This window comes from Oncorhynchus kisutch, linkage group LG22 (genome assembly GCF_002021735.2).
Source record: "Oncorhynchus kisutch isolate 150728-3 linkage group LG22, Okis_V2, whole genome shotgun sequence".
Classification (NCBI taxonomy): domain Eukaryota; kingdom Metazoa; phylum Chordata; class Actinopteri; order Salmoniformes; family Salmonidae; genus Oncorhynchus; species Oncorhynchus kisutch.
In genome coordinates, this window is record NC_034195.2 from 13,227,618 (window position 1) to 13,244,697 (window position 17,080).

The window sequence follows — 17,080 nt, forward strand, 5'->3', positions numbered from 1 at the left end:
GGGACCGGTTGGACCCACTGGCCTTCCCTGATGACCATCTATATGAAAGATACAGGTTTTCTGCAGATGGCATCAGGTATCTATGCAGACTACTGGGTCCCAGGATTAAGCACCGCACTGCACGGAGCCATGCACTGAGTGTGGCGTAAATGGTTTGTGTGGCCTTGCGCTTTTTTGCTAGTGGAGCCTTCCTGTACTCAGTGGGGGATGCAGAACAGCTGAACAAGGCCACAATTTGCCGCACAATAAGGAGTGTGTGTCTGGCTATCAAAGCATTAGCAGATGTCTTCATCTCCTTCCCTGGCCACAGAAGACTCTGTGACATCAAAGAGGAGTTCTATAGGATTGCAGGTAAGAGGATCTACAAATTACAGGACAACTGTTAACACATAGTAGGATACTCATTACTTTGTGTGACAGGTTTCCCCAATGTCATTGGTGCAGTGGACTGCACACACATAAGGATAAAAGCCCCCTCAGGTGCCCATGAGGCCGATTTTGTGAATAGGAAATCCTTTCACAGCATTAATGTTCAGGTGAACATAACTTTTTGATATTGTCCATTGACGAACACTCTGCATTGCCAGTGATGTGCATTGATTGGTGTAATATTCCTCATCTTATGATTTCAGATGGTCTGCAATGCTGACTGTGGTGATCAGCAATGTTGTGGCAAAATGGCCTGGCTCAGTCCATGACTCCAGAATCTTTCGGGCCTCTGAAATCTATCAGTGCCTATCACAAGGTAAGCCACACAACCCCTATTTATAACCATCATGGCTGTGTCAAGAATATCACTGTGTTTATGAGGTAGTAATGATGAGATTTTGTGTTGACAGGTGAATTCTCTGGTGTGTTGCTGGGAGACAGGGGGTATGGCTGCCAGCCTTTTCTCCTGACACCTTTCACAGACCCCCAGGAAGCACAGCAGGCCTACAACCATGCCAGGGCCAGAGTTGAAATGACCTTTGGCCTCCTGAAGGCACGCTTTCACTGCCTTCACAAATTAAGGGTCAGCCCTGTTAGGGCATGTGATATTACTGTGGCTTGTGCTGTCCTCCACGATGTGGCCTGCCTGAGGAAGGAGAGGGCCCCCAGAGTGCCACCAGCCATGGACTGGGACAATCCGGCAATCTTCCCTGATGACGACAGTGGTCGGCTGCTGAGGGACCAATATGTGTTGAATTATTTTAGTTAGTATGTGTGCTTTCAATTTTGGTTAAATATGTCCTGCGGTGGCAGAGGAATTTAGGTTTTTTTGGGTTCGTTTTTTGACGAATTTGGCCTCTTATGATGTTTGTGCGGTATACTGTGTGTAATACAAGGCTGCAGGGAGGCTACTGCATCCATTCATTTGTCTGTTCAGTTGATGTGTATGGATTTGTCCTGCATTTATTTTAGTGTGCAGACATGCAGGGTGTGTTATATACAGACCTTTCAATGTGTATGTATCATTTTGTATAATATGCTTGGATTCTGTGCTTTCCATCTTGTAGAGTCACTGTGACTTCAGTTTCGAAAGGAGCTGATGGTTTAATAAAGGAACATAATGTTACACATTGTGTTTTTATATTCATATGGAATGTGTATTTGTTTATATGACAGAGTACTAGGGCCACACTGAAGAAAAAGGATAAAGTCATAAATTTATGAGGCTGGTTCTTTCTTCAGAAAAGCTACATATTGTTTTTACAGTTTTGATACTTATGACAATGTGATACTTAATATTCTGGCACATCAGCATGTCTTTGTTTATGAAACCATACTGAAGTACAATTTCACGAAATGCCCCACATCTGTCATTTTAACAACTGTCCTCCTTTAAAACAACTGGTTACAATATTATGACTTGTGTTTTTTTCCCCTCTGTGGCCCTAATATTCTATCATTTTATATATAGCCTTATAGTCTATGGGAAACTAAATTATCTAATGATAGCAACATCTAAAAATCATTTTTTATCCAAAATCATTGAAATTAATGATCACAAACGTTTAAATAACAGTGGGTCTAGTTATATGTGATAACAATGTATAGTGAGCAGTGAAATAACTATTGGTTTCCATTTGTGGTGACTGCTGACTGACATTAGGGATGAGATTAAATAGATCCTGGAATTTAGCCTGGTCTGGAGCAGGCTAGCTCCACAGAATAAATCTCCATGGTAATTTATACCATAACATATCCTCCTGCCCCCTATCCATCTTTAGTGCAACCGGATTACGGATCAATTGAGCCAGGATCACCAAGATATCCTGGCTTAATCCCTTATCCTAGTTTTGTGCAACAGGCCCCAGGGTGTGACATGGGTTTATTTTGTTGTGTTTCGTATTGGGGTTTTGTAGGCATTGGGATTGTGGTTGATTAGGGGTGTGTCTAGTGTAGGCTTGGCTGCCTGAGGCGGTTCTCAATCAGGGTCAGGTAATTCTCGTTGTCTCGGATTGGGAACCGTATTTAGGTAGCCTGAGTTTCACTTTGTATTTCGTGGGTGATTGTTCCTGTCTCTGTGTAGTTTCACCAGATAGGCTGTAATTAGGTTTCACATTCCGTTTGTTGTTTTCGTTTTTGTATAGTTATTTCATGTGTCACTTTTCCATTAAAGTCATGAGTAACCACCACGCTGCATTTCGGTCTGACTCTCTTTCTACAAACGAAGAACGTCGTTACATTTTCATGATTGAGTGTGCATAATGAAGGCCAATTGGAAAAAGAAATAGCAAAAAGTGTGTTTAATATTTAATTTACATAGTACTAACCAGTACAACACTGACACATTTAAAAACTACATTTAAATGCTTAAATGACAAATCATTTCTCATGTTTGCCATGTCATTTCCTAGTGACAGCATGAATTGTGACAAAAATAATTGTAACTGATAATTATTTTCCATACTGAGTGGTTTAATGGTTATGGGCTTAAAAAAGAACACCTATACCAAAGATTTTTTATAACTAACCCAAGACAGACCACTGGGAGCAAATTCATCATAGTGGGCAGAACAAGTAAGGAGGTGGGCAGAGCAAAGCATGAGAGTCTATTGGTGCATTCTAGGACGTATTTGCATATTTCCTTTAGGGAACACCTACTTTGTGAAGTGCGTGTTTGCAATAACTCAATTCGTCCTTGTACTCATTCTAAACAACGCATTTTTTTCTACTTAGGCAAAAAGTAAAGTCTACAAAACTAAGATTTGAAAACAGAAAACTGTATTCAATTTGCAGAACGTCCATCTCGCTCCATCTTCTCCCACTGCCGGCCAATGGGCTACCTCTCACCATCATATTTGAACGTGAGTGGTAACGCCAACTGGATGCTTTACATTTATACATCAGGGGAAAGATCTTCCTTATTGTTCTATCTGTGCTGGTACCATGTCAGATATAGAATGGAAATGTATTCAATTTAGAGTTTGCCTCCCAATATTACACTTTATACAGTGCATTCGGCAAGTATTCAGACCCTTTAACTTTGTCCACATTTAGTTTTGTTACAGCCTTATTCTAAAATTGATTAAATAAAACAATTCCCTCATCAATTTACACACAATACTCCATAATGACAAATGTATTAAAAATAAAAAACAGAAATACCTTATTTACATAACTATTCAGACCCTTTGCTATGAGACTCGAAATTGAGCTCAGGTGCATCCTGTTTTCATCATCCTGGATATGTTTCTGCAACTTGATTGGAGTCCAACTGAGGTAAATTCCATTGATTGGACATGATTTGGAAAGACTCTTCCTAGAGCTGGCCGCCCGGCCAAACTGAGCAATCGGGGGATAAGGGCCTTGGTCAGTGAGGTGACCAAGAACCCGATGGTCACTCTGACAGAGCTCTAGAGTTCTTCTGTGGAGATGGGAGAACCTTCCATAAGGACAACCATCTCTGCAGCACTCCAACAATCAGGCCTTTATGGTAGAGTGGCCAGACGGAAACCACTCCTCAGTAAAAGGCACATGACAGCTCAATTTGAGTTTGCCAAAAGGCACCTAAAAGACTCTCACACCATGAGAAACAAGATTCTCTGGTCTGATGAAACCAAGATTGAACACTTCGGCCTGAATTGCAAGCGTCACGTCTGGAAGAAACCTGGCCCATCCCTACGGGGAAGCAAGGTGGTGGCAGCATCATACTGTGGGGATGTTTTTTAGCAGGAGGGACTGGGAGACTAGTCAGGATCAAGGCAAAGATGAACTGTGCAAAGTACAGAGATATCCTTGAAGAAAAACCTGCTCCAGAGCACTCAGGACCTTCTAATAGGACAAAGACCATAAACACAAAAGCCAAGACAATGAAGGGACAAGTCTCTGAATGTCCTTGAGCCCGGACTTGAACCCGATCTAACACCTCTGGAGAGACATGAAAATGGCTGTGCAGCGACGCTCTCCATCTAACCTGGCGGACTTTGAGAGGATTTGCAGAGAAGAATGGGAGAAACTCCCCAAATACAGGTGTTCCAAGCTTGTAGCGTCATACCCAAGAAGACTCAAGGCTGTAATCTCTGCCAAAGGTGCTTCAACAAAGTACTGAGTAAAGGGTCTGAATACTTAATGTATGTAACTGTTTTACACCAAACCATTATCAGTTTTTATTGATCCAATTAAGATTGATGCAGGGGTGTGAATAGGTTCCTTTGAACAACCTATTTTAGGCCTTGATGTTATTATGCAACTTTACTACACATCTTTGAAGGAAAGGTGACATGGCGAACTGCAGGGCTCTACAGTTCAGAAACATCCTATTTTGACTACAAAGAAAAAGGAGTGTGGAATTTTGGACATAGATCCAGGCCGCTTGACAGGTGTTGCCCCACCGTGCACAAAACAATATCCCATCATCAGGGAAGCTATGGCCGCTACTAAAGAAGTGATTAGAGATCTATGTGACATGGGTATTGTTGAAAAGACACACGGCCTCTAACTAATTCAAATCAAATCAAATCAAATTTATTTATATAGCCCTTCGTACATCAGCTGATATCTCAAAGTGTCTGGTATTGTCTGGTATGGCCAGTGAGGAAATCAAATGGTGACTGGCGGGTGACGGTGGACTACAGGAATGCAAATTAATCTCCAAGTTCACTCCAATGGTGGCTAACCCCTCAACCATTTTTTCCTCTTTGTCACCTGGTCACTCTGTGTTCTAGGTCATTGATATGGCTTTCTTTTTCTGTGGATAGTCAACAGTATCCATGGACTATGTCTCCTATGGGCCTTCATAATAGTTCTTCAAATTTACCATCAAGCATTGCATCGACATCTCCAAGATCTCCCTCCGATGTCATCTGTTTTCATAAGATAGGTTGATGATATATTGTTGACTGCACAAGATGAGGCAACACATGCCAAGGACCTAAAATCACTGTTTGACCACTTGCATGCCAAAGGCCTAAAGCTAGCCCTGATAAAGCCCAACTTATGCAATCACAGGTTATCTACCTCGGTCAACTGGTCTCGCAGGGAAAAAGATAGCTGACACAAAGTCGTACTGCCGCCATACAAGCCGCCAAGGAACCCACTACTATTAAAGAACTCAGCTCCTTCATGGGCTTGTGCAACTACAACAAATGCTGCATGGACTCCTTTTCCGAAATTGCACAATCCCTTAACGACCTCCTCAAGGGAGACCTCGATTCAAAAGACCCCGTAGTCTTCACGGAAGAACAGAAAGAGGTTTTTGGCAAGCTTAAACTAGCTCTGTCATCAGTTCCGGCTTTAGCCATTCCGGACTCAGGCCAACCGTTCACCCTCTTTGTGGCTGAAAAATATGGCACATGACCTCAGTGCTGACACAACACCATGGTGATTGTCAGAAACCTGTAAGCTACTATTAGAAGAAACTAGATGATGTGGCATTGGGGTTGGCCCTAAGGCACTACATTTCAGTGCAAGAGGCGTCATTACAGTCCCTGGTTAGAATCCAGGCTGTATCACATCCGGCCGTGATTGGGTGTCCCATAGGGCGGCGCACAATTGGCACAGCATCGTCCGGGTTTGGCCGGGGAAGGCTGTCATTGTAAATGAGAATTTGTTCTTAACTGACTTGTCTAGTTAAATAAAGGTTACACAGGGCCAAAATGGGAAGGTCAAATTTTGCTCATACTGTAACGAGGTCAGCAGCGAAAGTCCAGGGCAAATCACGATGGATACATGTCATTCATTGCAAGGTTGTCCATTTTGACGACAAAGCGGAGCCTAGAGAATAAAGACCTGATTGATTAGCAATCGGGGGGCGATCTCGAATGAAAAAGCATAGTAAGTCGATCAGAACCTGATAAGCTTCTATGTTGTACACCACAGTTATCATATTAGGGATATCTAGGTAAAATGTCCACTTTTTCCTGAAAATCAGGAGAATTAGGGAGGTGTAAGTGAAATAACCATTCCTCCTGAAACCAGTACATGTTTACTTATCAATTAGCTAGTCTAATATCAGAATTGGGCTGCCTGTGTTAACGCAGCCAGTGTGGCTCAGCATAAGCCCATGTAAAAGACACAGGAGGCTGCTGAGAGGAGGGCGGCACATAATAATGGCCGGAACGGAGCGAATGGAATGGCATCAAACACATGGAAACCATGTGTTTGATGTATTTAATACCGTTAGACTAATTCCACTCCAGTCGTTACCACGGGCCCGTCCTCCCCAATTAGCTGCCACCGACTTTCTGTGGTAGAACAGGGGTCTCCAAACCTGTTCCTGGATATTTTCCCTCTGGGTTTTTGTTCCAACTCCAATTGTAACTAACCTGGTTCAGCTTATCAACCAGATAATTAAAATCAGGTGTGCTAGATTAGGGTTTGAGTGAAAACCTACAGGACTGTTGCTCTCCAGGATCAGGGTTGGAGAGCCATGACATAGAACCACCATAAAATAAATATGCAACTTTTCTATCAATCTTTGAAATGTGTATTCCCTATTTATTTAAGCTATACGGGGCTCTGTAGCATCAAAGAGATGCTAGACATTCAGATATCCAAGGTTGGTTGAAAATTCTCAGTTCTACACCAAACAGTACCTATCCTGTAACTCCCAGTAATGGATACCAGAAATCTTTGGCTAAATCACATTATCTGGTGTAACAATCTGTAGCTAAGAGAACTGGTGATCACAGCAGATGATGGGAGAGGTGGTCATGCTGAAATTGCCATTCCAAAGAAACATATAGTAAGTTCAGGGAATACTTGTAAAGGTCTGGGAGGCGTGTTGTCATGATCAGACTGCCATTCAGCTCCTCATGAGAAATGTTTCACAATTTTGTTTTTGGCACTGAACAAATTTCAGGCCTGTGTGCAAACTTCCAGGTTGTAAAAATTCTGTGCAACTTCCAACATCTGTTTACTATGAACACTGAGGTTTACCCACTTTATGTTACAGTTTCAGACCATGGTTAAGTAGGCTACTTGATCATAATTTAGTCCTACCAGAGCGGCCTACCATCACAAACAATGGAGAAAATACATCCCATAACATTTTTACATGTAAATAGCTGTTCTGTCATTCAGCCTACAGTAGCAGCCAAAGTATGGTGTTCAATGTAGGCCTACATTCCATGAGACTTTTGAAGAAAAACATGCAGGGCTTCACATGAACCTGTTTATCCACTTGTCCTTCAGACAAGGATGTGACTGAAAATGTTGTTGTGTTTGATGCAAGAAACCACTTTACAAAATAAAAGGCATTATTATTCCCATACCATTAGTACAGAGAATCAGACAAATTATGCTACCCTCTGCCTATTGGCTATTTAGCATATTCAATCCTTTCTCAAAATACAACACTGCCCCTTTAAGACAAAAACAGTAGTTTACCTGACTGATTTTTAAAAATGTCTAGCAATGCTAACATTTTGTGCTGTTGTAGGAAGCAATCACTCCCCCATTGCTGGGCTAATAACTCATTAACTAGCAAATATGAACAAATGTGTACATGTGGCTATACGCAGCTTGTTTACTCGCAACCACTCATGCTGTAAACAGTCCAGTTCAAAGTGAATGGCACAGATCCATATATGGCAATGGTCTATTTGCTTATAGGCCTACCGAAGCTCTGATTGGATACGCCATATTGGCTGAATGGTGCTTGTCAATGCATTAGAATCATCCTCCAATGCGTTATGCCTAATACAAAATATCTTGCATAGTTAGTTTTGCATACTAAGTCTTGGATAGTTTGTTTAGGTATGTTACATTTAAAGTTGCAATTCTCACAGTAAAGGGAAAGGTTTTTAACACATTTAAGAGGGAAAACTCTAGAAACTCTAGAAAGTTGAGTGATGTTCTATCTTGTTGTTCTCTGCGTGGTTTCTTCTGTGTGGCAGTCCCGGGGAACTGCGCCTGCAGTTTAGAGGGAACATTGGTGGGGGAAGGGAAGTGGTGTCCATGGCTCTATTTCAACTTCTAAGAGGAACAGGAATAATGAATCTAATTTAATGTAGGTAGGCCATTACTGGCCTCACACTCCAGTACAGTAGGTGGCGGTGTATGCTCTTTAAAAGTTGGATGCGATCCACCATCCCAATCCAAAAGAAGAAGAAGAAGCAAGAGCAGCACAGACCCTGAGGTAAAATGGCAAGAAAGATAGTGAAAGTGGATGTTGGGTTCGAATCAAACAGCAAGTTGAGCAAAGTTGGTGAAGACAAATGTTCTGAATGGACAACAGGAGTATCAAAAACTGGAACAAAAAGGAAATTGTCTAAAATTGGAGGATAATGAATCGCTTCTTGTTGGGATGCGTTTGTTGAGTAAGAATGCTTATGTGGGAGACCCGTTTCAGGTGTTGAAAATGGTGAGGTATGCACTGGGAAAAGTCTGTCAGTGACCAGGAGCGGTCTTATTTAGATGAATTGTATTTCTGAAGAACAGAGGAAGATTGCAGTGAGCCTCAAAAGAATACGAGCAACAGAGGTTTTGTGTTTCTAACTTCTGAGTAGAGCACCCATCAGAGTCATCTCAGGGGTGACGACAGATGTTCAGGTTGAATACCTGAATAGAATTCCCGGAGTAGTGGTGCCTGGCGTCTGACCCTCTGGGTGAATGGAGAAAAAGAAGAAAGTCTGTATGTCCTGTTGTTTTTTGATAAAGAACAAATACCAATGGATGTGAAGCTTGGTTATGTAAGATACGCTGTAAGAGCTTTCCTCCCAAAACCATTGCAGTGCAAGAATTGTAAAGAATTTGTCCATGTTTCAAGTGTGTGCAGACGGACAGAGTATATTGAAGAACTGTGGGTAGAAGGACGACAGTGTTGCAATTGTGGTGGGGCTCATGATCCCGAGTTCCTGGAGTGCCCTGTAAGGGTGAAGGAGATTGAAGTGACAAAAGTTAGAGCGGTAAATCGAATCTCCTATGGGGAGGTGATTAAAATAATTGAGAAAACAAGTGAAGCTAGTGACGATATGGTTGTGGACGCACCACAGCCTGTAATAAAGGTTTACTGCCAGTCAAAAGATACCCTGTGTGTTAAAAATGTGGATTTTGTGGTGTTCATTGCCACAGTTATAAACTTTATAGCACAAGTCTCAAAGAAGTCTTAGAAACTGGATGTTATTGTGGCTGTGGCAGAAAATCTTTTGGGACTTAAGGATTTTACATTTGAAGACTTGCGAGGAGTACTGGCGGCAGAAGACCCTCCCTCCCAGGTTCCCCTTGAACCTATGTAGGGATCAGTTAATTTATTTTTTGATAGTTTGGTAGTTTTTTTTGTAGTTTGGTAGTTTAGTTTTTTTGTGAATCTTGTTTCCATCCTGCAGAGTAGGTGACAGGATGCACATTAAATTGTGCGATCAGCAATTTACCGAAGAAGAAGATCTAGCTGGGCTGAAGGTCAACCATCTCTCTTTGCAAGTTCAGCTGAAGGCAACGTTGAAGTTCTCAGAATCCCAATGCACGTCCAGAGTGATTGAGGAGAAAGGATTAGCCAGGGGAAAATGACTGCCCTTAAGAGGGAAAGAACAAGATGTACAGTATGTCAGGAGAAGTGCAGTATTATCATAGTGAGACGTATACTTGGAATATGGAGGAGGAATGGAGGGAAAATGAGAGGCAGAGGAAGTTGAAGAAAGATAGTGAGCTTGAATCGGTTAAATATGGAGGAAAAAAAGGATATGTTTTGTTAAAGAAGAATGGTAGAAAGTGTAAGCCGAGTGAACTGGATGCTGATTTGAGGGCAGGAGGAGAAATGGAAGTGAATGAATGCGAAGTATCGGAGGTGGTAGATGTGGTGAAGTTCTCGAAGCCCGAGGTTTGCACCGAGAGTCAGGATAAAGATGAGTCTGTGACGGTAGGAGTGCATTTTTTTGGAAAAAGTGAACCCTTGCCTTTTGGCTGATCCATTTGTAGTTTCAGGGTTGGTGAAAACAGAGTTGGGTACTGTGGAATCGGTGAAGGTATCCAGAAGTGGTCTTATGATAACTGTTTGTGATTTTGCTGTTCAGAGGGAGCAGGCGCTCAGCGTTAAATAAATGGGGACAAGAGGTGTAAATTGTTTTGCTCTCAAGAAAAGGGCGCCATTGAAAGGAGTGATTACTGGGGTAACTGTAGGTGTGAAAGTTGACCAACTGAAGGGGGAGGGTTCAGTGTTTGTAATTGGTGAAACAGAAGAGTCGTTGTCTGTTCTTTTGAGTTTTGATGTTGAGTCTTTTCCTGACAGTTATGTTAGGGTATATAACTTATACTGTTCAAGCTTTTGTGCTGAATACATTACGTTATTACAGGTGTCAAGCTTATGGGCATGTGGCAGCAGTGTGTAGGAGGGAGGTTCCTAGGTGTGAGAAATGTGCAGAAGGGCATGTGGAATGCGTGGCATTGGGGAAAGTAGTGGTATGTGTTAATTGTAGGAGTGCCCATGGGGCTGAGAATCAGAAATGTCCAGTGAGAGAGGCAGTTTGAGGTTTTTTGCACTTATAGCAATGGTTATCAACTGTACTGCAGGGATAGAACATAAGTTGTAGAAAATTGAGGTTGTGGTGACAGCTGCAGAGAGGTATTTGCATGTGTGAGACTTGACATCAGAAGAGTTACAGGTTGTGTTGAGTGGTGGTGTTGGCCTCCAGTAGAACTTGATATATTTTAATAGTGGAGTAGAGTGGTGGGTTTTTAGTGAGCTTTTTTAAAAGCTATGTATAAGGGAATTATACTCCAGTCTAGTAGGTGGCAGAAATGCAACATTTATTGGATGCCAACAGCCGTTAAACCTCATCGCCGAAGAAGAGTTGGGGGGTTTTGGGGGTTAATGGAGGAAGCGAATATTCTGTTTGAATCAGATGCCGTGTCGAGTGGAGATGAGAGTGATAAGAATTGGATTACAGTGGCGAATGCAAAAGGAAATAATAGAAGTAAAGTGGTAGTGGAAACTAATAAATCCAAACCAAGTTCTGTGTCTTTTTTTGGTTGGGATAAGGGTGTGGGGTCAGTAGTATCACCTGGGAGATTCATTTGAAGTCTCTGTTAAAATTATGGATGCGTTGGATGAGGTGGTGTCGATGAGAATAACGAGAAGTGGGCTTATTTTGTGTTTCTATGGAAAAGAAGGAGCGTGCTTTGCGCCACTAAGTTGTCCGATTGGAATGTGTGTGGATCTTTCAAGCAGGGCGCTATAATCAAGGGTCTTATCTCTGGGGTGGTGCGTAAAGGAAATGCAAAGGATATACATGAAGATTTTGATCGAGTGGTAGGTGCAAAACGACTGACCCGAATAGTAGATGGCGTGCGGAAGCCCACTCCATCCATTCTATTGTTTCCTGAAGAAGAGTCTCTCCCTTCTCACATGTATTTGGGTTAAATGAGATTCCCTGTGAGAGCCTTCATGCCCAAACCAATGCAGTGAGATAAATGTAACTTATTCCGTAATGTGTCAAGTGTATGTAGATGAGAGGAGTATTATATGCCAGCTGAGCCTAAAAGGTTCAATTGTGGTGGTGAACATGCACCCGGATTTCTGAAGTGTCCCGTTAGGGTGAAGGAGACTGATGTGGCAAGAATAAGTGCTGTCCAGAATGTCTCCTATCCGGAGGCAAAGAGAAGAGTGTAAAGAAGGTGTTACATTGAATAAGTAATGGTAGTAGGAGTAGAGAAAGAAGTTGATGTTCCTTGTCAATGCAGCGGCATTGCAAGGAATCTTGTTCATGAATGCTCCACCCTCACAGGCACCTGAGCCTGTGTAGGAGTTGGTTGTTTTGATTTAATTTTGTATTATTTCGCCAGCAGCATATCCCACTGCTGGCTTGCTTCTGAAGCTAAGCAGTGTTGGTCCCTGGATGGGAGACCAGATGCTGCTGAAAGTGGTGTTGAAGGGCCAGTAGGAGGCACCCTTTCCTCTGGTCTAAAAAATATATATATATCCCAATACCCCAGGGCAATGATTGGGGACATTGCCTTGTGTAGGGTGCTGTCTTTTGGATGGGATGTTAAATGGATGTCCTAACTCTCTGTGATCACTAAAGATCCCATGGCACTTATCGTAAGAGTAGGGGTGATAACCCTGATGTCCTGGCTAAATTCCTAATCTGGCCCCCATACCTTCACGGTCACCTAATCATCCCCAGTTTACAATTGGCTCATTCATCCACCCTCCTGTCCCCTGTAACTATTCCCCAGATCGTTGCTGTAAATGAGAATGGGTTCTCAGTCAATTTACCTGGTAAAATAAGGGTAAAAAACATAAAAATCTCTGGTCCCCCTTCCCGCAATGGAATATATTATTTTTTGTTTTGTTTCAAAACCCTGTACAGTAGGTGGCGGCAATACGTCAATAGGTGTAATCTGCCATAAAACTCTCAAGAAGAAGAAGACCCTGAGGTAAGAGAGCAGAATTCGCCAGATATCTACGTAGCTATTCTCATTGGATTTTGTTACATTGTTTGTGTTTCAACAGGAGGTATTGAACAGTGAAATGGTAGAAGCTGTCCGAGGCGTGTTGCTAGTGTCAGAGAAGTTACTGTTAGTGACATTTGATTGTTAGCAACAAATGCCTGGCTAGCTAGCGAGCGAGATTCCCACATGTCATGTGGCTCGTTGAGTGGGGGCATTTGACTTAAGGAGAATCAAGCTTATATGAACAGGTTTTTCCGTCGTGGTCGACCATTAATATTCGTCGTTTGGTAGTGTTTTCTGTGTGTGACGTAAGCTGACTAACTACTTGCTGTCGTGTTACCGGGTTTTTGTTGGCCATAAAATCTGTTTCTGAGGGGCAGCATGCGAACATGCTATCAGCTAGCACGCTAACGTTACTGCTAGCTAACGTTTACTGTCAAATAATAACTGGCACCGGCCAGAGTTATTTGTGTGGATGCTAGAATTATCTAGCAGATAGGCAACTAATGCGTACAGACATAACATGTCAAGTTCGTTGTTTTGAGGATCTGGTAATACGACATTTCTCTATTCGCGACACGTTCCGACGTAAAACAATCCTAGCTAGCTATTGTAGGTACGCTAGCAACGTAGCATGTCAATGTGTCATTATTGCCAAAGGCAAGCATAATGCGTGATCTAACTGCGCTCTTGAGGCTTGTTGTGTTCAAGTTACTGGAGCAAGCTAGTTCATTTTGATTTCACAATACCTATTAAGGCCGTCACTTTAACTTTAAATATTCGATATCCAGCCAAACAGCAGATCTTAGCTAAGTTAGCTAGTCAACTGACAGGCTTGTTTGGTTACTGACAATAGGTTTGTCAGGAACTCTTGGTAGTAGCTACGTTAATTTAACAACGCTAACAAAGTTACCTAACCACTACTGTTGCACTGCCTATGAACATAGTTTTAACTACCTATCATTCCAGTGATGTTTCACACAAGCATGCCTCGTTTATTAAGAGCATAAGTCACTTAATTCCCAGATTGACCCCTGTATCTATTTTGCTACAGAGCAGAAGGAGCTGTTACGATGGAGGCCAACAAAGCTGAAGGCAGAGGTATGTTCTGTGTGGTCTAATGTGGTGAAGGAATGTGGCAAGTATCTGCTCTGCCCGTGTAAGACCAATTATATTACTCATAATCAGTTTACATCAAGTGTCTCAAATCAGACGACACTTGTATTTTCAATTCTATGAAAGACTGCTATTTCCTAGTGGAGGATTTGAGGATACAAAATCTGATTTTAAAATATGAACTGAAGATGTAGGAATTAAACTTATTTCAGCCATTCGGCTGAGTTAGATGAACCTCTCGACTCTGATGGCCGGTTATGGGAACAATCATGTCTCAATTTGCCATCTGTTTTATCTGACAGCCTCTGATCTAGGCTGTCATAGGGTCATGGATTTTCCTGCACTGTACCTAACCTCGGCATCGTGCCAATTCTGTCACCTCCAGAAGACAAATACATGTTAAAAGGATCATTCAATTTTATATCTGCATAACATTCCTCTTAGTTGGATGCTGTGGAAATACTTTGTATTTTCTTCCTTTTGATAATAGCTTTTCAGATCCCCTAGGATGTGAACATTTCTTTGTACACGCAACCCTTTTTCAGGAACATGACACCCTCTTTGTTAGAGTTAACAGGAACTTGGTGCCCTGTGTTTATTTGTATGTATGTATGTATGTATGTATGTATGTATGTATGTGTGTGTGCTTTGCAAGTAAGTTCACAACACAAACTGAGCTATTGGTTTAACCCAAGTGCCTCCTTGCCCCACCATTAGATCACTCCTTCTAAGCCTCAGCTCATTATTTCACAACAGACTATTTTGCATGTAGCATCTCACTGCCTTATACAGAAGTCATGGGCCATGTAATATTTAGTCACGAGCAGGGCTATGATAAGATTGAAAGAGGTATGAACAATCATTTGCTGCATCTTTGCTATCATAAAGAGGGCATTTATTAATATAAAGGGAAGCAAAAGCCTGTTGGATCAGCACAAACTGCCTTTCATTTGTCTTAGGCAACGAACAGAAGAAAACGGAATGAAACAGGGAGGGACTGCCTAGACCTGTCGGATTTGAATCACCCATTTTCTTTTTCCATCGCCAAATATTTACAAATGTTTTCCATTGTGGGACATGATGAACACGACCCTGGTTACAGAGCTGCTGACATGTTCTTATCTTGATAACTAGCATCTAGAGATGAATAATGGAACATTTGTAAAGGTCCAATACAGCTGTTTTTATCCCAACATCAAATTTCTGTGTAACAATTTCGTACCGTATTGTGATTGTTTTCAATTCAAATGGCCAAAAAGAAATATAGTATCTTAGAAAATAGCTATTTCTCAAGTAAGAATTTGGCTAGTACTGTCTGGGAGGGGGAAACTGAGAACTAGCTGTTATTGGCAGAGGTTTGGAACTCTTTCTTATTGCTCTATTAACCATCCCACCTAAACAGGCTGAAATTCAAGGCGGTCTTTTCAAACAGCTCTTACACTAAAAGGGTTACCTAGGGCGGCAGGTAGCCAAGTGTTTAGAGCGTTGGGAGGAGCGGTTAGAGCGAATCCCTGAGCTGACACGGTAAACATCTGTTCTACCCCTGAACAAGGCAGTTAACCCACTGTTCCTAGGCTGTCATTGTAAATAAGACCATGTTCTGAACTGATTTGACAAATTACATTAACATTTTTTTTTGTCATTTTCACAGTATTATTACAACCTCAGTGTGAAAACCTACGTAATATATATCTCGGCAAAAAAAGAAACGTCCTCTCACTGTCAACTGTGTTTATTATCAGCTAACTTAACTTAAAAATGTGGTTGAACATAAGATTAAACAACTGAGACATAAACTGAACAAGTTCTACAGACATGTGACTAACATGTCCACCAGCTGCATTAAGTACGGCAGTGCATCTCCTCATGGACCACCAGATTTGCCAGTTCTTGCTGTGAGATGTTATCCCACTCTTCCACCAAGGCACCTGCAAGTTCCCGGACATTTCTTGGGGGGGGGAATGGCCCTAGCCCTCACCCTCCAATCTAACAGGTCCCAGACGTGCTCAATAGGATTGAGATCCGGGCTCTTCACTAGCCTTGGCAGAACACTGACATTGCTGTCTTGCAGGATATCACGCACAGAACGAGCAGTATGGCTGGTGGCATTGTCATGCTGGAGGGTTATGTCAGGATGAGCCTGCAGGAAGGGTACCACATGAGGGAGGAGGAAGATGTCTTCATGTTACGCACAGTGTTGAGATTGCCTGCAATGACAACAAGCTCAGTGATGATGCTGTGACCCACCGCCCCAGACCATGACGGACCCTCCACCTCCAAATCGATCCCGCTCCAGAGTACAGGCCTCGGGTGTAACGCTCATTCCTTTGACGATAAACGCAAATCCGACCATCACCCCTGGTAAGACAAAACCGCAACTCGTCAGAGAAGAGCACTTTTTGCCATGCCTGTCTGGTCCAACGACGGTGGGTTTGTGCCCATAGGCGATGTTGTTGCCGGTGATGTCTGGTGAGGACCTGCCTTACAACAGGCCTACAAGCCCTCAGTCCAGCCTCTCTCAGCCTATTGCGGATAGTCTGAGCACTGATGGAGGGATTGTGCGTTCCTCGTGTAACTCGGCAGTTGTTGTTGCCATCCTGTACCTGTCCCGCAGGTGTGATGTTTGGATGTACCGATCCTGTGCAGGTGTTGTCCTCGCAGTGGCAGACCATGTGTAACAATCAGCTGTCCGTCCTGTCTCCCGGTAGCACTGTCTTAGGCGTCTCACAGTATGGACATTGCAATTTATTGCCCTGGCCACATCTGCATGCCTCCTTGCAGTATGCTTAAGGCACGTTCACGCAGATGAGCAGGAACCCTGGGCATCTTTCTTTTGGTGTTTTTCAGTCAGTAGAAAGGCCTCTTTAGTGTCCTAAGTTTTCATAACTGTGACCTTAATTGCCTACCGTCTGTAAGCTGTTAGTGTCTTAACGACCATTCCACAGGTGCATGTCAAGTAATTTATGGTTTATTGAACAAGCATGGGAAACATGTGTTTAAACCTTTTACAGTGAAGATCTGTGAAGTTGTTAGGATTTTTATGAATTATCTTTGAAAGACATGGTCCTCCTTTATATTTGTAATAATACAGTTGAATTCGGAAGTTTACATGCACCTTAGCCAAATGCATTTAAACTCAGTTTTTCACAAT

General features: G+C 42.4%; 1 protein-coding gene across 13 annotated transcripts in view; it reads left to right on the forward strand.

Moving 5' to 3' along the window:
• Window positions 1–12,673: 12,673 nt before the first annotated feature.
• Window positions 12,674–17,080, forward strand: part of nap1l4a (nucleosome assembly protein 1-like 4a) — a 67,693-nt gene continuing 63,286 nt past the window's right edge. For 3 of the 13 annotated variants that reach the window (XM_031801814.1, XM_031801813.1, XM_020457026.2), the window contains exons 1-2: window positions 12,674–12,798; window positions 13,868–13,914. In XM_031801814.1, the coding sequence (XP_031657674.1) occupies window positions 12,689–12,798; window positions 13,868–13,914 (157 nt within the window). In that variant the 5' untranslated portion in view covers window positions 12,674–12,688. Of the gene's footprint in view, window positions 12,940–13,018; window positions 13,122–13,867; window positions 13,915–17,080 lie in introns of those variants that run through there. The other 10 variants (XM_031801823.1, XM_031801818.1, XM_031801825.1 and 7 more) reach the window with 8 other exon arrangements.